At 43.5% G+C, this 23,302-nt stretch overlaps 1 protein-coding gene across 1 annotated transcript in view; it reads left to right on the forward strand.

Moving 5' to 3' along the window:
* The window catches only part of fat2 (FAT atypical cadherin 2), a gene marked incomplete at both ends in the record, with an annotated part of 123,233 nt that overhangs the window by 18,544 nt on the left and 81,387 nt on the right, over positions 1–23,302 (forward strand). The window contains 5 exons of the mRNA XM_080746806.1: positions 2,066–2,273; positions 14,573–14,712; positions 15,482–15,544; positions 19,895–20,107; positions 21,160–21,370. Coding sequence (XP_080602932.1) covers positions 2,066–2,273; positions 14,573–14,712; positions 15,482–15,544; positions 19,895–20,107; positions 21,160–21,370 — 835 coding nt within the window. The remainder of the gene's footprint in view (positions 1–2,065; positions 2,274–14,572; positions 14,713–15,481; positions 15,545–19,894; positions 20,108–21,159; positions 21,371–23,302) is intronic.

The raw sequence follows: 23,302 nt of genomic DNA on the forward strand, positions 1-23,302 counted from the left end.
TTGAAAAATAGCAGATCTACAAGCTCACAGCGCGGCACCGAGCGCTTGTAGATCTGCTATTTTTGAAAAGTCATGTGTGCAAATCTTTGAAGATATTAAGCAAACATTTGTAACTCAAATTTGCTTCTGGGGGGTCCCTGGAACTAAATATTTTAAGATGGGGGTCTGTGGCCAAATACATATAATTTTGTGGGTCCTTCATAAGAAAAAGTTTGAGCACCACTAAAATAGAAACATAGGTTTTTCAAAAAACCTTAGAAGGATTTGAAATATTCAGACTCCTCACAAATTTCAAAAATAGCAGATCTACAAGCTCGCAGCACAGCACTCGGTGCCGCGCTGTGAGCTTGTACCTTGTATATCTGCTATTTTTCAATAGTTAAAGCACAAAATTTGAGTGAATCCTTGTACCCAGGGCCCAGAATTTGGTGTGTCACCCCTGCGTGAATATGCCAGGTGACATTCATTGCATTGCATTGATGAGCAGCACTATATCTGTCAGCAAGGTCCGAAATTAGCATGTATTTGAACAGGTTTCAGGTAAACAGCGCTTTAACAGGCTCTGGAATGCCTGAGCTGGGCTTCGTTTGCGTGACTCTTTAGAAGTAGTGGAGACTTTCAAACGTCGCTGCTGCCCACCAGCTACGCTTAAGAAGTTAAATTACCCGTACTTTAAGAGCTTAAAAGTATTTCAATAGGGCCGCGCCCTTGACTTGGTAACAACATGACATATGTTACGTTTGCTTGTCATCACTCTCTTCTATACGTGGCAGTGGCTGACCTATGGTATAATTAAGTAGAGAATACGTAAGTCCATCACCCCTTTGAAATGACATGCTGTTACTGGTGTCTTTAGTGTTTCAACAGAGCGAAATGTAGTCTTTTTGAGAGACGTGCGTGTGAAACCTTGTATAACCCAAGTTTCAAATGTGTACGTTTTTTTTCCTAAAGTAAAGCCCTTCATTATACAAGACTATCGCACAAAAGTAGTGAAAATTGCAGGTCTACAAGCAAACAACGCCTTGTGGTGCGAGGCGTTGTGTGGTTGTCGATTGGCTATTTTCACGTTTTTAAAATAATATATATATATTCTTTTTACATACAAGGTTTCCATCCGACAACGACGTTATATCAGTTAGTCTTCCTAGCTAGATGTTGGGTAGGTCGGTCGGGTCAGTTCATCCATCCGTCCACCGAACCAAAATTTTAAACGCAAGGGCAAACTGTATGCTGCAGCTTGTCGTGGATTATGTGTGAGTTTCAACATAAAAGGCAGCGAATGAGTCAAAAGAACGGCATGTTGGCTTTTGAATTAGAATATGTCTAGGGTGACAATGTAGGAATATCCTGGGAAAGTTTACTTAGTGAGTTCTTTCGGCTTTTAGGTAACTGGAACGTAACCAGGTAGTAGTTTAACCCATTTCCCGAGGACTCGATTCTAATGTCTTCTAAATCCTTCTAAGTTTTCTGAAAAACATAATTATGTTTCTATGGTCAGTGGTTCTCAAACGTTTTCATGTCAAGGGCCGATCTGCAAGCTCAAAACACACGTCGAAACGCAACGCATTGTGAGCTTGCACAGATATATCTGGCTATTTTAGAAATAGTTTGCACAAATGTTGAAACATTTCAGTACTTTTACTTTGGTACTGTAATATATCTTGATAATAATTTTGTGCTTTTACTGAAGTATATACTGTATATATTCTTTTAAATACGGGCCTTACAAAGTATTTTTACATTCTGGTATTGCTACTTTTACTTTTAAGTCAAATATCAGAGTACTTCTTCCCAAACTGATTATGAAGATGTTGCAGTTGCTCAGCCAAATATTAAACTGTTGTATCAAGCATCTAAAAGAAACTGCCTGGGGTGCACACAAAAGACATCAAAATGTATCAAATATGATCTCAAAATATGTGTGACTGTGAAGTGTTTCATTTATATATATATATATATATATATATATATAAATATATATATATATATACCAAATATGGGTTTTAAGTAAAGTAAAAGTACCTCACAATTTTTACTCCCCACCCCTGCCTCTGTCCTCCGTCAGATCAAAGCGACGGACCGTGGCACGCCTCCGCACTCCTACACCTCCAGGCTGGACATCGAGTGGGTGGCCAAGCCCACGCCCACCGCCGAACCCCTGACGTTTGAGGAGCCGCATTTCACCTTCGCCGTCATGGAGACGGAGCCCGTCACCCACATGGTGGGCATCATCATGACGGAGATGCAGAGGCTGAGGTGGTTCTATATCACAGGTGAGGAAGAGACAGAGATATACACACACACGTGTGCACGCACGCCAGGGACGTGCTGGCCATTGGGAAAAGCGGGCCAACTCCCGAACGGCCGGTTCATTCGCGGCCGGTCCAGGCCGGCCATTAGGAAAAAAATCAAAATAAAATGTCGGCCTTCGTTCCATTTTGGGGGCTGGGCGGCCAACAAAGTAAATCGTCACTGTCGGGCAGAAACCTCGTATCTCCAAGTTTCAAATTTATAATTGTTTTTGCAAAGCAAAGCCCTGCTTCACCAATCACGATACAAGGCGTTGCACAAAAGTAGTGAAAACAGCAGATCTACAAGCACACAACGTGTGCTTGTAGATCGGCTGTTTTCACTAGTTTAAATCATTTTTAAAACGATAAATACGAAACCAACTGTTTTGGACATACAAGGTTTCCACCCGACAACGACGAAATATAACTCTAAAAAAAAAAATGAGGGCCTCTCCAACTCTTTTTCCCGGGCTGAATCAGGGGCCCAGCATGTCCCTGACACACGCGCATGCACGCACAAACACACACACACACACACACACACACACACACACACACACACACACACACACACACACACACACACACACAGGGACATGCAGAGAATGTTAGAGAGGCAGGGGCTGAAATTTCTAAAGGGGCCTTTTGGTGAAAATATTGAAAATAGCAGACAATAATAGACCACAACAGCTCACAACGCGTTGCGCTGTGACGCGTTGTGGCTTGGAGTTCCGCTATTTTCAGTACTTCGTACCACACTAAACTAAGCATAAAAAAGGCAATACTGGAGATGTGGTGTGGATTTCTGGACAGTGAGGGCAATTCTTTCAACATAAGATGCTGCATTCATGTTCAGGAGAGATTGGCAATTCTCTTGAATGCTGCCTTCAGGTGTGGCATGGAAGGAGGGCATTTGCATTTCTTTCACCATAGTAAAAACTGCATTCATGGTCTGGAGAGGGCACTTTTTTACAGACGGATAAAAGGGCAGGGGCCCAAGCCCCTTTGATGTCTATGTGTGCACGTGCCTACACACGCACGCACGCACGCACGCACGCACGCACGCACGCACGCACACACACACACACACACACACACACACACACACACACACACACACACACACGTGCAGCCACACGTGCAACCACTCCCAGATAGATGGATATACTGTAGATGGCTTTAACATCCAGACATGTGCATTCATGATGGAGACGCAGATGCATAGCCTACAGACATGCAAGGATTCACTCACATTTTGTGCTTTAACTATTGAAAAATAGCAGATATACAAGCTCACAGCGCTGCACCGATTGCCGCGCTGCGAGCTCGTAGATTTGCTACTTTTGAAAAATCGTGAAAACTCGTGCAAGTTTTGAATTTTTCAAATCCTTCTAAGGCTTTTTGAGAAAACCTAAGTTTCTCAGTGGTGCTCAAACCTTTTCATGTGAAGGACCCCCAAAATGATATGTATTTTGCCACAGACCCCCCACCTCAAAATATTTAGTTCCAGGGACCCCCCCAGAAGCAAAATTTGAGTCACAAATGTTCGCTTAAAAAGTACATGTATTCAAAGATTTGCACACGTTTTCACGACTTTTCAAAAATAGCAGATCTACGAGCTCGCAGCTTGTATATCTGCTATTTTTCAATAGCTAAGACAGGTCCCTCCACCTTGGGCCCTAGTAACTCAGTCTCACTCCCCCCCCCCCTCTTGTGACGCCCCTGACAGCGGCCCCTCATTGGTGCTGAAACTGGACCTGAAAAGGGGACAGTTTTGGAGGAAGATCACATCTGACATTCACTTTATTAGCACTTAGCGCGTCCCTCGTGTCCAGGAATACAAAATGTTGCAAGCAACCATCCAGCCGTGTTGAGCACTCACACAAGTTTATTTTCTAAAGGTCAGCAAAAGTCCTATAAAAGAGAATAATGCTGGGGGGAGCAGGACATGGATGCTGCACATATCTGGGGCGTCACATGGGGGGGGAGTGGGACAGAGTTACTAGGGCCCAAGGTGGAGGGGACTTAATTATTTTATACTTTAACTATTGAAAAATAGCAGATCTACAAGCTCACAGCGCGGCACCGAGTGCCGCGCTGCGAGCTTGTAGATCTGCTATTTTTGAAAAGTCGTGAAAATGTGTGCAAATCTTTCAATATATGTATTTTTGAAGTGCACATTTGCAACTCAAATTTTGCTTCTGGGTGGGTCCCTGGAACTAAATATTTTGAGATGGGGGTCCGTGGCCAAATACATCATTTTGGGGGTCCTTCACGTGAAAAGGGTTGAGCATCACTGACATAGAGGTTTTTCAAAAAACCTTAGAGGGATTTGAAAAGAGAGACTTGCACAAATGTTCACGATTTTTCAAAAATAGCAGATCTACAAGCTCGCAACGCGACACTCTGTGCCGCGCTGCGATCTCGTATATCTGCTATTTTTCAATAGTTAAAGCACAAAATAATCGAAGTGAATCCTTGTACCCAGGGCCCAGAATTTGGTGCGACACCCCTGTACATATCTGGGGGTGATGATGATGCCTGCAGGAACCTTTAGCTTTGTTGGAAAATGCCAACAGTGCAAAGACGAGGATATGGCACACACGGGACTACTTCAACAATGATAATATATAGGGCCATAAGGAGCAACGTCCTAGTGATAAAATACATGTACTGCCGGCAGGAGGCATTTCCCCCGCGGCGATTAGACTGCGGATATTCTATTGTACCATGATAGTTAATTGCAGCATTTGTTAAGTTTTGTCCCAGGCCCACATTAAGCCACCATTACATTGATGGCATGGACACGGGCAGTATCCCTTGGCTCCCCCTGGGGACGGAGATTTTGAACCAGAGACTCATATTGGCCACTATGTAACGCTCGACAATTTAAAAGCGAATCAGCCGCATCACCACATCATTGCACATGCACAATCATGCATTTTTCGGGAGACTTAATGACAGAGGAACCAGGGGAAAATTAGGGATGTTTGGGGCAGGCAGGGGGGGGGGGGGGGGGGGGGCGGGGGGTTATGGGAGTCAGCTAGTCATCAGCAGGAGGTGTGTTCCCTCCCAGCCGGCAGCCAGAGATCAGCACTACTCATCCTTTCATCTGCTGCCAAGTCACTGCGGGAAGGACAACTGTCACTTTATCCTCTGTTCCTCCCTCTTTCCCTCGAGTCCCAGAGGGTTTTTAGCCAATTATTTTTACCCCTTTTTTGCACCAATTTAGTCGTTATACCAATTGATTCCTCCCCTCACACATTTCTGCGTTGTCACTGCTGTTCATGCAGGGACGTGCTGGGCACCGCGAGGCGTTGTGTGCTTGTAGATCTGCTGTTTTCACTACTTTCCTAATGGCCGGCCTGGACCGGCCGGGAATGAACCGGCCATTCGGGAGTTGTCCCGCTTTTCCCAATGGCCAGCACGTCCCTGCTGCTGTTGTATCCTACTGACTCACCTGCCAGTGAGGAGCCCCCACCAGGAGGATGTAGTGCCTTCGTCCTACTCCTCCCGCCCAACACTTCCTGCTGACAGGTGCCGCCCCAGCCCGTAGGAATACATGCCTCCCCGTCCGGCTTCCCTCCCCCGAACACAGACCAATTGTGTTCGCACAGACGCCCGACATAGCCTCGTTTCTATCCCTTCACTCTCTCCCTCCCCGTGTTTTTTTTCTCCCGCTCTGTAACCCCTCTCTCTCTCTTTTCTTAGCTTGTCCTGCCGCCACCCTCTGTATTTGCTTGTCCTGGCCTGGTCTCATTCTTCCTGAATAATTAAAGGGATATTTCACTTTCAAAAAAACCTTTGGTCATTTTTATCATCTAATCAGGCTTTTGTGAACACCCTGAACAGTTTTTAATTTGCTTGATTCAATGATTAGATATTTGATGTATAAATGTTACCAGGCTTCCTCCTCCAGGACGAGGACTCCATGCACACCCATTGTAACTTCAAACTCCATTTTATCATGATAGATTCATTAAAAACACCCATTATGTTTTTCTGGTGACTCATAATACTCTCCTAATACGTGAGCTGGCCGTAAAAAAATAATGGGTGTTTTTAATGAATCTATCATGATTAAAATGGATTTTGAAGTTACAATAGGTGTGTTACTATGGGGAGAGGACCTGAGCCTGGAGGGCCTGATAACATTCACATAAAATATCTAGATATTGAATGAAGCAAATTAAAAACTGTTCAGGGTGTTCATAAAAGCCTGATTAGATGATAAAATGACCAAAAACTCTTTTGAAAATGAAATATCCCTGATTTGCTGATATTTCATCATCCCTCTGTAGGGCCCCTTCTTGCTCCATTGTGTTTGTACCTATCTCACCTTTTGATTGGTCTGTGACTACAAGATCAGATCTGATGGATAACAATAATGGCTAAATGAAAGACTGATACTATAGAACAGTGAAGTCATGACGTGCCACGCTCATCCCCCGGTTCCACGGAAGTAATTCTCTATGGAGAATAACATTGAGTCATCTTAAAATCGTCTCATATAAGCATTGTGGTCCAAAAATATACAAACGGTCTTTGCGATATTGTTGGTGAGGTGTCTCTGTATGGTTTATGATAGTCAGTCATTAATATTTGATACAGTCTGTTTCTGGTGAAAATGTAACTAATTCGGCGACAGTAACATTAGCGTTATCTCACCATCAGTTGATTCTTCATATCCAAACCGCTGAGATCATTTGTTTATAATTGGAACACAGTTTTTATATGACGCGATATGAAAAAAGTCTATGGGAATTCACAATGGGGGGAAGAAAACCTCGAACCAGGTAGGATGTGTAAATTACGTCACACTTCACTACTCTATGTGTACGTCATATAGCAAAAAATAGCTGCTCTACAAAGCTCAAAGCTTGTAGAGCAGCTATTTTTTGCTATATGACATTTTCGCAGAATGTTCTTCCATTCTTGCTGAACGTTCTTCTGTTTTGGCTCAATGTTCAGCACAGATTAAGGCCTTTACAACGTATGCTCAGCCAACATAATTGAACGAGAAGAGGGGGGGGGGGGGGGGGGGACATTTAGGGCTGTCACGATTATGACATTTTACATGATGATTAATTGTCACTCAAATAATTAACACTTTAATTGTGTTTTTATCGTTGACAATTACATTTCTGTTTGGCTTTTAGGCTTTGAAGTTGCACATGGTAGATATGATATGACACATAACCTAAATATACAAAGAAATTGCTGACATATTTGACAACTTTATACTTAAAAAAGAACATTGATAGTGGAAATAGATGATCTACAAGCTCGTACCTGTAGCTTGTAGATCAGCTATTTTCAGCTATTAAAATATACCAACAATTTTCAACATGGAAACGATCATGACGGTTATGAAAAATAATCGCGATTATGTCAGATAATTGCGATTAGACGATTACGTAATAATTGTGACATCCCTAGGGACATTTGAGCAAGAAGATGCCAATGTCACAGGAGCCCTGGGCCAGATGACTATGTGGTAAACATAGTTGCTCTCAGGGGCGTCACAAGGGGTAGGAAAGTGGGACTGAGTTACCAGGGCCCAAGGTGGAGGGGCACTAGTAACTTTAGCTATTGAAAAATAGCAGATATACAAGCTCACAGCGCGGCACCGAGTGCCGCGCTGCGAGCTTGTAGATCTGCTATTTTTTGAAAAGTTGTGAAAATGTGTGCAAATCTTTGAATGTGTATTTTTTAAGCGGACATTTGTAACTCAAATTTTGCTTCTGGGGGGGTCCCTGGAACTAAATATTTTGAGATGGGGGTCCGTGGCCAAATTCATATCATTTTGGGGGTCCTTCACATGAAAAAGTTTGAGCATCACTGACATGGAAACATGGGTTTCTTGCACACTTTTTCATATTTTTTTCAAAAATAGCAGATCTACAAGCTTGCAGCGCGGCACTCGGTGCCGCGCTGTGAGCTTGTATATCTGCTATTTTTCAATAGTTAACATTCATGGGGGGCCCGCAGTGAATCCTTGTACCCAGGGCCCAGAATTTGGTGTGATGCCCCTGGTTGCTCTCACCAGCTCAGGCCCCGGGGTGCCCACGGTTGGCTCATTGTGTCAAGTGAGAAAGTGTTCATGTGTAATCCTGAGAGATCACATTGTTGTGGAATCACAGAGAGAGATATTCATCTGCCTGCTTCTGCACAGAGAAAGAAAGGAATATAAATATATGATCATATCACTGTGGGAGAGGAATTCCTTCATAAAACAACATTCCCTCACTCTCGGAAATCAGTGGCAGTCAGTGGCACGGTGCAATGGAATAGAATGGAAAACACTAAGAATAGCCTTGGTGTTTTTCTCTAATAAAGTTGTTGATATTATTGTTGTGGGCTTGCCCGAAAGGCGAGAACACTATGTTATCTTCATTATTTATATAGCGAGTTCCGTCGCAGACAGTACAAAGGCCAATGAGGGGCAATTAGCCAGTAGCTATGCCCCTCCCAAAAAGCTTTTGTCCAATGCTAGCTTAGAATAACTTCCTGCTTGCCAAGGTTTGCCTTGGCAACAGCCTTGGCAAGCTGCCGGTTGCTAAGCTAGCATTGGACAAAAGCTTTTAGGGGAGGGGCATAGCTACTGGCTAATTGAGGTGTGGAAAATCTGGGAGTGGTGTTAGCTGGAGTATTGGTTGAGCTTCACATGACAGTTAGCACTCTGCAGAAGCAAGTCACGAGCAAGCCCACACTGTTTCGTAGGAACAGTATTTCTAGTTATTATAATTATTGCGACCGTATAGGTCGCAGTTTAGTATTTGAACGGTCACAACTTGACCGTATTTCTGTCTATAACGCCTGCCACTGTGGTTCCCCCGACACATCACTGTGACATCACAGGTGACATCACAGTGATGTCAGATACTCAGAGCAGGGATCTCCATATATGGGCATAAAAAAACATACAGGTGACATCACAGTGATGTCAGCTACTCAGAACAGGGATCTTCATATATAGGCATACAAGGGATTCTGTGATGTCAGCTACTCAGAGCAGGGATCTCCATATATGGGCATAAAAGGGATTCTGTGATGTCAGATACTCAGAGCAGGGATCTCCATATATGGGCATAAAAGGGATTCTGTCATGTCAGATACTCAGAGCAGGGAGCTCCATATATGGGCATAAAAGGGATTCATGGCCAAGACAGATGGCCAAGACAGATGGGGCGACCTCACCCTTTAGGGCGAGGTCGCTTTTCACCCTTAGGCCTCATACTGGTTAATAGATTAGAACACAGTGGAGTGGAATAGATACGAACATAGATAATAAACAATTATTCACAGAGTTATAGTTTACGGCCTGCCAGAATATAATATTTATTTCTTAATTTCATTTTTTTGGGGGTAAATGTCACTGCATGGTTAAGAAGTCATGGGTTTTGGGCAACGGTTGCAGTGATGCCAAGTAGGCTATCGTCACTGTCGGGCAGAAACCTTGTATCTCCAAGTTTTTCTTTTTTTTCCCCCCAAAGCAAAGCCCTGCTTCATCATACAAGGCCGTCGCACAAAAGTAGTGAAAACAGCAGATCTACAAGCACACAACGCCTCGAGGTGCGAGGTGTTGTGTGTTTGCAGATCGGCTGTTTTCACTAGTTTAAATCATTTTTAAAATGATAAACACAAAACAAACGGTTTTGGACTCGCTATACTGTGGAGTCATAGTCAATGAGCTAAACGTGCCAGACCGCGCCAGTATGTTTTTTTTACCTTAACTTAAGGCAGATGAGCGTGTAACCAAAACAAAAAAAAGGCTTGGTGCAATATTAGGGCGGAGAGAATGAAGGCATGCATGAAAAGGAGGAGGGGAACAGTTTCCCACCTTTTCCAACAGCTTGCATGACACGTGCCAGAAAAGGTGGGAAAGGGAAAAGGAAGGCGGGGGATCACAAGCCTGCTTTTCGTTGTTGTCCGGTGGAAACCGTTCAAAACCGTTTTGTATTCATCATTTTAAAAATGATAAATGCGAGGCGTCGTGTGCCTGTAGATCTGCTATTTTCACTAGTTTTGGGGCGACAGTCTTGTATGATGAAGCAGGGCTACCTTTCATGTACAGGACCCATACAGAGCCCCACTAAAGAATATCGTCACTGTCTGGCCAAAACCTCTTTACTCCATTTTTGAGGTTTTAGATTTCTTTTGGCATAAATCAGGGCTATTGAACACCCTTTACATCTGTGTGTTGGAGATAGGAGGTTTCGGCCCGACTGCAGAGATGCCTGTTCCAAAAATATACTGTACCAGGTTACATAAAAAAGGTCATCTTCAGCAGAAAGACCATCAAACGATAATGTTCGACTTTGTACTTTCTGTTTTGAGGTGTGAGACCGATGTCATTTTCCCAAGGTCTTCCCAAAGTCTAGGCCATAAAGCTATGGCACACAATATCCATTGATGGATATCGATGATGCATGTCTTTGTAACAACAGTGCCTGAGGATCAAATCTGCCAGTGCCTCAATTCAGGGACGTGCAGAGAATGTTAGAGAGGCAGGGGCTGAAATCTCTAAAAGGGCCTTTGGGTGAAAATATCGAAAATAGCCGACCTCCGCTTGATTTCTACACAGAGAGGCCAATTTTTTCAACATAATATGCTGCATTCAAGTTCAGGAGAGTTTGGACAAGGCAATTAATTCTCTCCAATGCTGCCTTCAGGTATGGCATGGAAAGAGGGGCATTTGCATTTCTTTCACCATAGTAAAAACTTGCATTCATAGTCCGGAGAGGGCACTTTTTTTTTTACAAACGGATAAAAGGGCAGGGGCTCAAGCCCCCTTTGATGTCTGTGTGCACATGCCTCCCTCAGTTTCACTGCTCCGTTCCTCTGCCAGCCTTCCTACTGTCTTAGCAAAGAACAAAAAGTACAAAGCAATGTGGACCGTCCTATTTTCCTTTCAAGCAAATGAAGCAGACACCGGCCTCCCGCCGTCACGGCAGCCCAGGTAGCGATGAGTGTTACCCACTGAAATAAGAGGAAGTCAGTGAAGGGGGGCAAAGTGTGTGAGTGTACTGTGTGTGTGTGTGTGTGTGACGTGTGTGTGTGCGCGTGTGTGCGTGTGCGTGTGGGCACATGCGTGCGTATGTGAGAATGAAAGAGTGTGAAAAAAGGTGAAGAGTGAGAGCAGGCATGTGCATACATAGACATCAAAAGGGGGCTTGAGCCCCTGCCCATTTATCTGTCTGTAAAAAGTGGCCTCTCCAGACCACGAATGCAGTTTTTACTATGGTGAAAGAAATGCAAATGCCCTCTTTCCATGCCATACCTGAAGGCTAGCATTTATGCCCACATGTCCAGTATTCACTTCATTATACTTCGACACGTTGTGAGCTTGGAGGTCGTCTATTTTCGACGTTTCCACCAAAAGGCCCTTTAAAAAATGTGAGCACCTGCCTCTCTAACATTCTCTGCACGTCCCCTGAGTGAGAGTGAGAAACAGAGATGAAGAGACCTCTACGTCAATGATGTCTAATTCAAGAACCGAACGTCATTACATTTTGTTCCACTAAGCTGGTCAATTTGACACGAATTTGGCGGCCATGTCGGAATTATTACATATATTATTTAAAAAGAGTAGATTAGTAGGGAGCTACCGAGAGGCTTCAAAAAGGTGGATTTCTTAATAAACACCATCTGGTTCAGCAAGCGTGAGTTTTTACTCACGCTGGGTTAGCATTCTGTTCAGAATGCGTCACGGCCAAATGTCTCCCCAAAGATACAGCACTGTGTCAGGGACAGTGATATAGGGAGAGAAAGAGGAAGAGAAGGAAGGAGAGAGAGAGAGAGAGAACAGGAAGAGAGGGGTGGTAGAGAATAAAAGAGAATAAGATATATAAACAGTAAGGTAACGAGAGGGAGAAAGAGAGAAGGGATGGGATGATAAGCGATATTATCGTTTATTGTGATAAAAAACACTCACGATAATCGTATCGTGGAGATCTAATTTATCGTGATATCTTCCTCCGTCATGCACTGGGATCAATTCACCTTTTTATCTGCCGAGCTGCATATCCGGTACCACTGAAAACGTACTTATGATATACGTACTTGATACAGTCTTTTTTTTGTACTCTCTGTGCACTAATCTACATAACACCTCAACTGGGATGCTACAGCACAAACAAAAAAAATTCATTGTATACTTTTCTCTGTTATTACACCACCTGTCTGTTTCTCTCTCCCTGTGTCTTCTCCTCCTTGCTTACATTCTATTCCCTCGCCGGTCCTGCATTTGCTGACAATAACTCACCCGTGTCCACTTCACTAATCAGCCCGCAGCCTATAAAACTGGACTCATTCTGTTCACTCACCTCCAGATCCCAGTAGCTGCCAGTGTCTAGCACGTGTCTAAACTTTTTTCAGAGGGGGCAACATTAGAAAATATTAGAACACCCAAGGGCCGACTTTCGTTCAGACTATAACAAAGTCACATACATATCGTCGTTGTCGGGTGAAAACCTTGTTTGTCCAAAACCGTTCGCTTTGCATTAATCATTTAAAAATTATTCAAACTAGTGAAAACAGCCGATCTACAAGCACACAACGCCTCGCACCGCGAGGCGTTGTGTGCTTGTAGATCAGCTGTTTTCACTACTTTTGTGCGACGGCCTTGTATGATGATGAAGCAGGGCTTTACTTTGCGAAAGAACGTACAAATTTGAAACTTGGAGATATGAGGTTTCCACCCGACAACAACGATATGCGTCGCAATTACAATATTTTATTTAACTATCATCATCAATATTTAATATCAATGGTATTTTTTCAGGTGTGTACGTGCTCTGACCAAAACACAAATAACTCACATTACCAAACGTAACCAGACGTGCAAGGTAAAAAATACAACAAAATAGCCTTTCTTTGACCCCTCGGTAGCGCTGTCGCCTCACAGCTAGAAGGTCCTGCATGGGTTCGATTCCCGCCGGGGGAAGCTGTGGGTGCTGGGGGCGTGTTCTCTCCTCCACGTCATCAGCGCCCACACCCCAGGTGGGGTTGGCGAAAGGGCCTTTCTGTGTGGAGTTTGCATGTTATCCCCGTGTCTCCTAGGGTAGATAACCCTCCACAAAAACATGCAGTAATCCTGGTCTCTATACTGCCTCCCCCTGGCCAGCCGGGGCGCCTGATGGAGGGGAAAGGAACTGGTTGGAATAACGTGTTCCTCCATTTATAGTACAATTTAGGAATGAAGCTGCGGGCCGTATAAAATGTTTTATCGGCCGCATTTTCCCCCCGGGCCGCACTTTGGACACCCCTGGGAGCTGCTTGTTGCATTGTGTGTTATGTCTCTGTCTGCCTCAGCTGCTGTAAGCCTGTTCATTGTTTCATTCAACTATCACTGGCCTTGATCTATAAACTTTTCAAAAGCAATTTTACAAAGTGCTTCACATCACAAAACCCCAACAACGGTGTGGGGAACAAAAACAAAACAAAAGATCATCAAACAAAAGCACGGACAAATGCAGTTAAAACAATACCAACAGCAAAAAATAAAAAATAAATCCTTAGATGAACAAAGAGTCCATCGACCAGTACTCTAGCTAAAAGCTATTCTATAAAAGTGAGTTTTAAGAAAAGTTTTTAAAGTGGCCAGTGAGGTAGCCTGTCTAACTTCCAGAGGAAGATTGTTCCACAAAATGTGGAGCCCTTACGGCAAATGCTCTCTCTGCCTTGCTTATCGTCTGCTTCTGGGTCCTCGCCTGACACAAGCTTGACAGTTTACAGTAGGCTAATAGACACAGGTTAATGCATTGGAATAAGGCCATTGTAAATTGCTACTTTAGATGAAGTTTACACTTCGAAATCTGTTCATGTTGGCCTCGTCCCCCACAGCGCTCTTAAACTCTGTAGTTTATGATATAATTACCTCAGAGCTGCTTTCCTTCCAACTGTAAACCCTCAAGCATTCTCCGTAGCACATGTGAAGAGGAAACTAAAAGCAGAACGAGGTTGAACCCGCCGCTTTTCAACTTTGACTGTATCTGGGGAACCAAAGGATGTGATCTGTGCGGCCTGCCTAATGACCGCAAGCTAAACAACTAAAATGTGTTTAGCCGCACACTCGTAGCTGGCTGCTGATGCAAACCTTTATTATAAAAAAGCTTGCATCGGCAGCTACGAGTGTGCGGCTAAACTCCTTTTTTAATAGTGTTCGTTCCTTTGGCCGGCACCTCACAAGGACCGGTGTGCTGTGCATTTTTATTTTATTTCAGATATGACTCCCTCTCTCTCTCTCTGTCTCTTTCTCCCCCTCTTGTCTGTGTCAGGTGGCGATGAGGAAAAGGACTTTGACATCCTGAGGAACTCGGGGACCATAATTATTGCCAGGCGCCTGGATGCGGCCAGACGTTCCAGCTACAACCTGACCATCACAGTTACAGATGGACACCAGAATGCAACCACACAGGTTAGACGTCAATGATAACAACCCTAGGCAATGCCAGCCTGACAGCGTGTCGTGGGTTTGAATCCCGATCCTGACAACCTTTATTGCGTGTCACTCCCCATCTCTCCCCATTTTCGGTCAGTCTACTGTCCTATCAATAAAGGCACAAAAGCCCCCCAAAAAATCTTTAAGTTAAAAATATAATAACTAGAAATTGTGACGCAAAGTCAACTTTTTGCCAAGACAACTCTAAATCGAGTCCAATGAGGTGAGCTATAAATGTGTACATGTAGGTCATGTAGTTACGAAAACGAAGGTTTTCCACAGACAACTGGCAAGCCAGTCACTGTATAACGGTCAAGTATAAGGGAATCACAGAGGGAGTTTGGTAAAACACATAAAACTAATACAAATGATAAATGATATATGATATGATATGATATGATATGATATGATATGATATGCTACAGTACTTTATTGTCAGTTCACACTGAAATTTGTCTTACGACACAGCAGCCATGTGTTCAAAACATACATACATTTGCAACACATCAAGGCATACATGACACGCTGAGTCGCGGTGCAGCCCCTGTACCAGCGCACCGAAATGTATGGGTCTTTAAGTGTTTACTAGATTTCAATAATTATCACTTAGATGCCGCTCTTATCCAGGGAGACTTACAATTAACACAGCCGTAGAATGAGTTTCAATTTCTTGGACCATTGGTTCACAAAAAAGTTCCTTCTTAAATATAGTTCCTTCTTTCTGACTCCATCCCCACAACTGCAGGCCTATATCAAAGTGCTGGACATGAACGAGCACCGGCCTGTCTTCCTGAAGCCGCTGTACGAGGTAAGAGCAATCTCTGTTTGCAGAATTGTGCTGATTCACTTTAATGAAGCTATATTATCGTCGTTGTCGGGTGGAAACCTTGTATGTCCAAAACCGTTATTTAGTATTTATATTTTTTTAAATGATTTAAACTAGTGAAAACAGCCGATCTACAAGCACACAATGCCTCGCACCGCGAGGCGTTGTGTGCTTGTAGATCGGCTGTTTTCACTATTTTGTGCCATGGCCTTGTAGGATGAAGCAGTGCTTTACTTTGCGAAAAAAATTACAAATTTGAAACCTGGAGATACGAGGTTTCTGCCCGACAGCGACGATATGTTATATATTATATTGGGTTTGATTGTCATTGTAAAATGCTGTTCCAAGTGCACTCGCATCACAAGGACGACTGCTCTGAAATATTGAAGCACAGTGTGGTGGAGGTATAGTTAAGATCCCCTATCTTTGGACCCGCATGTACCCTTTCCTGGCCTAGGATCAAATCTCACCGCAGCATTTCTTTTCTGCCTGCATGTGCTTCCCCTATGCCGTCTTCCTCTTAACTGTACAATTTAGCCATGAGTACACTCATCCAGAACCAGCTCAGTGGCCTAGTGGTTTGAGTGTCCGCCATGAGACTGGGAGATCGGGGTTCAAATCCCAGTCGGGTCATACCAAAGACTCTAAAAAATGGGACCCAATGCCTCCCTGCTTGGCACTCAGCATCAAGGGTTGGATTGGGGGTAAGTCCCTGTGACATACTAGCGTCATGTCCAGGGGGTGTACTTGTACATCAAAAGCTGCCTCACGCTACAGAAACAGGAGATAGGCTCCTGCCCTATGAGCCTCATGGCTCGGCCGAGTCATATCGGACTCATGGCTCGGCAAGGCTTACTTACTTACTTACACTCATCCAGAAGGATTAAAAAAAATGTTTAAGTTCAGAGTAAGTGCCATGAACATTTTGTCACGCAGAAAGGCAACAGTCCGTGGTATTAGAGTGCTATTAGAAAACAGATCCGCTACAGAAGTAACATAGGATATCCAGTCACCAACATTCCTAACATCCAATCTACATACAGATGAAACTAAATGCAGACGCAAACACAGCGTAGAGGCAAGGTAGGATATGAGGAAGATTGGATTGAACCCTGGCCAGAGTTGAGGGGGGTAAGCTTGAAATTGGGTTAATATGAAGGTTTTCAAGAAAATAGGAAGTGACTCGGCAGTCCTGACCAAAAGGAAGGAGGCAATTCACAGCTTGGTAGCCAGGAGTCAGAAGAGTCTAGGCCAGCAGGGAAGGACGGTTCATGCCACTCGTCTTAGATTATCACAGTGTGCAAAATGGAGTACAGGGTTGGATTATAGTACCGTGCCCTTGGCTACCTTGTATGGGGAGAGAGAGCTAGTGGAGAAATGGAACTCATAAAACTGTGAAAAGCGATGACTCATCACTAAACCATGGTTTTTTGGGGATGTTTTTAGCCCAATGAATGTTTTTCGTGCAAAACAAATGCTTACAATGGATTCAGAACAATTAAAAACACCTAGTTTGACCCCTCACATGCTACTTAACTTTTTCTCTGCCATTTTAAACATAGCTGTAGTAAGCAGCTGCCAAATTGTCCTTACCTTTTAACGTGGGCACGCGCACGCATCGTGCACAATCTGTGCGCGACTCATCTAGTAGACGTGTAGACTCGGTGACAAGCTTTCGAATACAAAAAACCCCATTGAAAAAGACATATCCGTTGCCACGCTGTATCTCTGCTTATCATCCAGTGTTTACATGAAAAAGCATTGAAAAAAGCCAACTGTGCGCTATGGTAACACGTGGACACGTTCGCGCACAAAACGCACGATATGTGCGGGGATCATAATCCAGGCGTGTAGAGACTGGATCAAAGTTTCCAAACGCAAAAATCAGATTGAAAAACGAGCGTTCCATCGCCCAGTAGCTTCCACTTCTGTTACACAGTAAACCAATGGAGGCGGGACTATGGCCCAGGCTCAGACTGGATACGGAAAGCTGGATCCGGTCCAGACCGGAAATGACCGGATACAGTTAGGGGGGCGGGCCTAAAGAGCCAGAATCAGCGAAAATCTGCGCTAATACTTTTAATCCTTTCATAATGATTAAAGCTAATTAAACTATGCGGGCTCTACGGGCATGGCAGCGCGGTACAGCGGGAAATCTACGGGCTCTACGGGGATCGCGAGGTATGAGTTAAAGCAGATTTTTTGGGAGTATTTGTTTCCCTCATATTATAGTGTATAGTAAGTTAATGAGACCTTGAATTACCCTAGCTGTCAAAGATTCTCCTAGGGATGTTGAATTTCAATCTTTGTTAGATATGTTACTAGACACCTTTAGGAACACATTGGTGAAGAAATCGTTTGGTAAGGATTTATTCCCAGGTTTTATTAATATCCCCTGACTGACTACAGAGAGATGAAGAGAAAATAACATGAAATAAATGCCCATGTTCAAAGCGGGTTATTTTTTATACCAGTAAGACGCCCCAAGGGCGAGAAGCGACCTCGCCCAAAAGGGCGTGTGCACGCATCCGCCTGGGTGACAGCAGACTGCTGGGCGAGCACTGGCGCTTTGGCTACGTCCTAAAATAAATATTGGCACTTTGCTACAGTGTAGCCGCTTCTTTGTCTTTTAAGACTATTAAAGCAGAAATAAGTAGTTTTCTGCTGACATAAGCAGGCATCATGGAATTGCTTATTTTATTTTATTTTTTATTCAGGCGGGTAACAATGCTTCCTAAAGAAATGTTGTGTGTGTGACACTTCCTGGGGCTACAATCTGCCTCCAAAACTATTATTTTATCTGTGAGAAGTTCTGTCATTGGTCAATTAAACTGGGTCACCCATCCAAAATAAGAGACCAATCAGGACCGCCTCTTGTTCTTGTTCAGATTGGTTGACCTGTCTGTCAATCCTTTTAGCCCCGGTCGGCTGGTTCATGCACCAATGCTAATGACAGAGCTTCTTACAGATAAAATAATAGTTTTGGAGGTAGACTGCGGCTCCTAGAAGCGCCACAGAGACATTAGGGAGCATTGTTAGCCGCCTGAATATAATAATAAACGATTTCATGGTTCCTGCTTATGTCAGCAGAAAACTGCTTATTTCTGCTTTAATTGGATCAACTTTAACAAAAACAATTGCACAGACCTGGTTGGTTGTTTAAAGGGGAAATACAGACCAAAACACCCTCCCCTTAATTTACCTTTTTTCATAAATTTTCCAACCTGGTTTGGTGGATTTCTGTTATTGTTGCTCCTCATCCGAGTTTTTACAACCACCTCCTCACAGCTAAAATGGGGCTGGAGCGACTCATCCAAAAGCTCTTATTTTGTCCGTTCCAAAGTTACTTTTTAAAATGTGGCCGTGTTTTCCCAAATATTGAGATGACTGACGGACGGACAGACAGCTGGAGGTTTTCATACCAAGTAGCGACCTATGGTCACAATATCGTTGTATAAAACTCATATAAGACGACGAGTTTCTTCAGTTTACTTTACAAGGTGTCTTTATTTTAATCCAAATTCCCTGCTGCTGCTCTTTTCCGAGGCTGCCATTAAGCTTTTGATGTCTGTCAAGGTTGTGGAGGCTCAGAGTTTTGTGTGCTTTGGGAAACTTGTCCTGATCATTACCAGTGGTGGAAAGTAACTAAAAGTACATTTACTCAAGTACTGTACTTACTGTACTAGGTACAATTTTGAAGTACATTTATTTGAGTATTTCCTTTTTTACATAATACTTTAAACTTCTATTCCAATACGTCTCAGAGGAAAATATTTTATGTTTTACTCCGTTACAATTATTATTTGACGAAAAATGCATTAACCTCTTTAGCACTATTTTATACTTCAGTTCAACTATTCAAAAGTAGTTGATCTACAAGCTCACAGTGTGGCACATCACAACACATTGTGAGCTTGTAGATAACTAGGGGGTCCTCCAAATCTTCCAATCCTTTTTATATTAACCACTTGAACCCTAGTGTCCATATTCTGAGAACTGTTAGCCAAAAATAGCCGGCTAACAGTTATAATATCGGCTATTTTCGGCAGAGGTTTGGTGTAGAGGAGGAAAAGAGCAGACTAAGTACATAGTAAAAGGTCAAGTTTATTAGGTAATGACGTCTCAAGTGGTTAAATATCTGAAAACACAAATTGACATGAATTCAAAATATACTGATGATCGTGCTGTCAAACAATGAAACTTTATGGAATCTATGAACAGGTTGTGGGGGTCCCTGCTTCATCTCTCTCTCTCAACTAAGGGGTCCTTGGCCTGAAAACGTTGAAGACCCCTGGTCTACAATGTCAATATAATGCTGTACTCTACCTGTAGGTGAGGGTTCCGGAGGACACCGCCCCATGGAAGGACATCCTGCAGATCAGTGCCCAGGATGCAGACATCAACAGCAGGCTGGTCTACTCCATCCACAGCAGCCTCCACCCTGACAGCACCAAGTACTTCCACCTCGACCCCAAGAGCGCCGTGCTGGTCATCACAGAGAAACTGGACTATGAGGAGATCTCCGTTCATACGCTCATTATCATGGTACGGTAACAGTTAGGTACTTGTGTAGAGCAGGAGATTATGTTTGAGAGGAGTGGAGAGAATGGCCCTACAAATGTAGTATTGTATTGTCAACCCATCTTAGCTAAATGTATGATTTTACTAGTCATGTATAAAAATACAACATATCGTTAGTGCCTATTGAGATTGGCAGATTTCACCCAGGTTTTTTCATCTCACTCATTTCACTTTTGTCTGCTGACCTCACTCAGCAACGAAATAAAAATAAAATGAAAATAAAACAATTCACAGGAGGCAAGCAGTGATCACTCCATGATGTGCACTGCAATGCAGTTTCAAATGCACTACATTGCAGGTGCTTTTTTGAGAGTAAAAAACTAAAAAATAAGAAGAAGACACATGTGACATGTGTGATCTTGAAAGGTTGCCCCAGAAAATGTGCCAATCTCAACAGGCACCAACGCGGTACATACTGAACTTTGCTCAACTATTAGAATACCCTAACCACACAATGTTGGAAACATTTGGAGCTGCAGAATGTGAAACGTTGGGGACTAGAGACAAATATTGGAAAAAAGAATGACCGTCAGAGGAGATCACAATTATAAGAATTGATCAGGACAGAGAAATATCCAGTGAGGAAACTGACGTAATGGGGTAGAGTTTACTTCTTGCAGAACCATAAATTGTACCTCGGGCATTCAACCACACCCTGATCCTTTGCCCATTATCCCCCCATCTTCCCATGTGGAGTTGGGATAAATTCACCTTGTCCACTTGCCATAAATAAACCACGCACACTTTATTGCCCCTTAAAACTTACGACTCTGAACTCTTCTCTTCTCTAAATCCACCCACTTCTCTTCCTACGCCCAACCACGCTCTCGTCATCTATTTTACGCCGCAGAACCTCTCCGCTGTCGTCTCCTTCACCCAGAGACTTTACACAGTCCACAATGACAAATAGACACACGCACATGCACACGTACATGCACAGGCACGCACAGTCAGGCACGCACGCACGCGTAAACAAACGTTGAACTTGTTCTTTCTCTTATCACGTCCTTCCTCAGGTGCGTGACCAGGAAATCCCCGTTAAGCGGAACTTTGTGAAGGCGGTGGTGTACGTGGAGGACTGTAACGACCACTCCCCCGCCTTCCTCAGCCCGCGCTACGAGGTCCGCGTCTCCAGCCTGACCCCCAAGGGGACCGAGGTCCTTAGGGTGAAGGCCCTGGACAAGGACATGGGCAGCAACGCTCACGTCAGCTACTCCCTGCACTCTGGTAGGTAGTGATGGAAATTACAGCTTTGGCTTTCAGGTTGTATTTTCTCCTTCTTACCTTTAGTAAGGGGATATCTTAAAAAGTCCTGGAATAAATTCCTTACCAAAAAATTCAGTTTCCCTAGGAAAATCCTTGACAGCTGCTGAAAGTTGGGGTCCTATTAACTTAACTATACAGGAAAAAAACACACCAAAACTAGAAGCAGTGCTCTTCCGAGCACAGGTCTCCACCAGGTAAAGTAGGTCCTGGTGGCGGTAAATGTGAAAAGGGTGCCATGTCTTCTTTGGCCTTATGTGACCCTGTATGACTTGAGGCATTTTGTTCCAAAAATGTCTTTGGAAAAAGTCGACCTGCTGGTGGCGCTATAACAGGCCAATGTGAAAATGGTGGCATTTGTTCCTTGACCTAGTGGGAATGTGCGTGCAGAATTTCTCTGTAATCACAAGCTGTGTTCATTATTTAAGTGATTTTGTTCAAAATGAACCAATCCTGCAAACTTTGGAAGCCAATGTTAGCCAATTAGGATGGAATATGAAATATCGGACAGATCTGTCTTGATCACATGACTATAGAGATACTGTGTACTGATTTGCATGATTTTTGGAGAAAATCTCAAGGAATAATAGGAAAAAATGTGTTTTACACAAGTCGGCCTCCAGGTGGCGCTATAAAAGGCAGATATGAAAAAGCAGGGCAAAGGTTTTTCCTTGGCCTCTAGGGAGTGCACATACAAAGTTGTACACTGATCAGTGGAGTTATAGGTAAAAACACGAATCGGCCTGTTATAGCGCCACCATGAGGACAATTAGAAAACATTTAAGTGGCATTTATTCCTCTGCCTATTGGGAATGTGCATGCACAATTTCACCAAAATCGCACACTGCGTTCATGATTTCAGGCATTTTATTCAAAACTGACCAATCCTGCTAACTTTGAAAGCCAGTTTTAGCCAATCAGGATGGGATATGGAAAATCTGACACATCCATGTCGATCACATGACTGTAGAGATACTGTCTGACGATTTGCGTGACTTTTGGACAAAATCTGTAGGAGTACTGGCAATAGTTAGTTTTGCAAAAGTCGGCCTCCAGGTGGCGCTAGAACAGGCCCATTTGAAATATTTGGGGCAGAGGTTCTGAATTGGTATCGAGGGAGTGTGTGTGCACAGTTTGCCAGCGACCGGGCCAACGACGCCGGAGATTAGCTAGTAACGGACAAACGGACGGACGGACGGACGGACGCACGGACGGACGGACGCACGGACGGACGGACGGAGGGGAAAACATACTCTCTCCCAGCCTTCGGCTGGTGGAGACAATAAATATGCTTTAAGTAGCATGTGAGGGGTCAAACTAGGAGTTTTTCATGATTCTAAATCCATTGCAAGCATTTGTTTTACACGAAAAACATTCCTTGGGTTGAAGGCGGCTCCCACAAAACTGTGAAAAGTCACTAAACCATAATTTTCTGGGTCTGTTTTTAGCCCAAGGAATGTTTTTTGTGCAAAACGAATGCTTGCAATGGATTCAGAATCATGAAAAAAAAAACTAGTTTGACCCCTCACATGCTACATAAAGCATATTTATTTTGGTGTGTTTTATCCTGTATAGTTAATTTAATGGGACCCCAACTTTCAGCAGCTATCAAGGATTCTGCTAGGGAAACTGAATTCCAGTCTTTGTTACTAGACACATTGGTGAAGACATTTTTTGGTAAGGAATTTATTCCAGGATTTGACACTATTTCTGAAGATATCCCCTTACTAGTTCTCTTTTTCTGTCTTTATCTGTTATGAGAATGCTACATAGAGCGGACGGCCCATTGTAAAATACAGTATACACTATACAGTATGTATACACTCATATATATATTTTTTTTTGCCGTCTCTTTAATAATTCTGTCAAATCAACTGAGTGAAGGCTGTAAATTAC

This window comes from Nannobrachium achirus (assembly GCF_963921795.1).
Source record: "Nannobrachium achirus genome assembly, chromosome: 17".
NCBI classification, from domain to species: Eukaryota; Metazoa; Chordata; class Actinopteri; order Myctophiformes; family Myctophidae; genus Nannobrachium; species Nannobrachium achirus.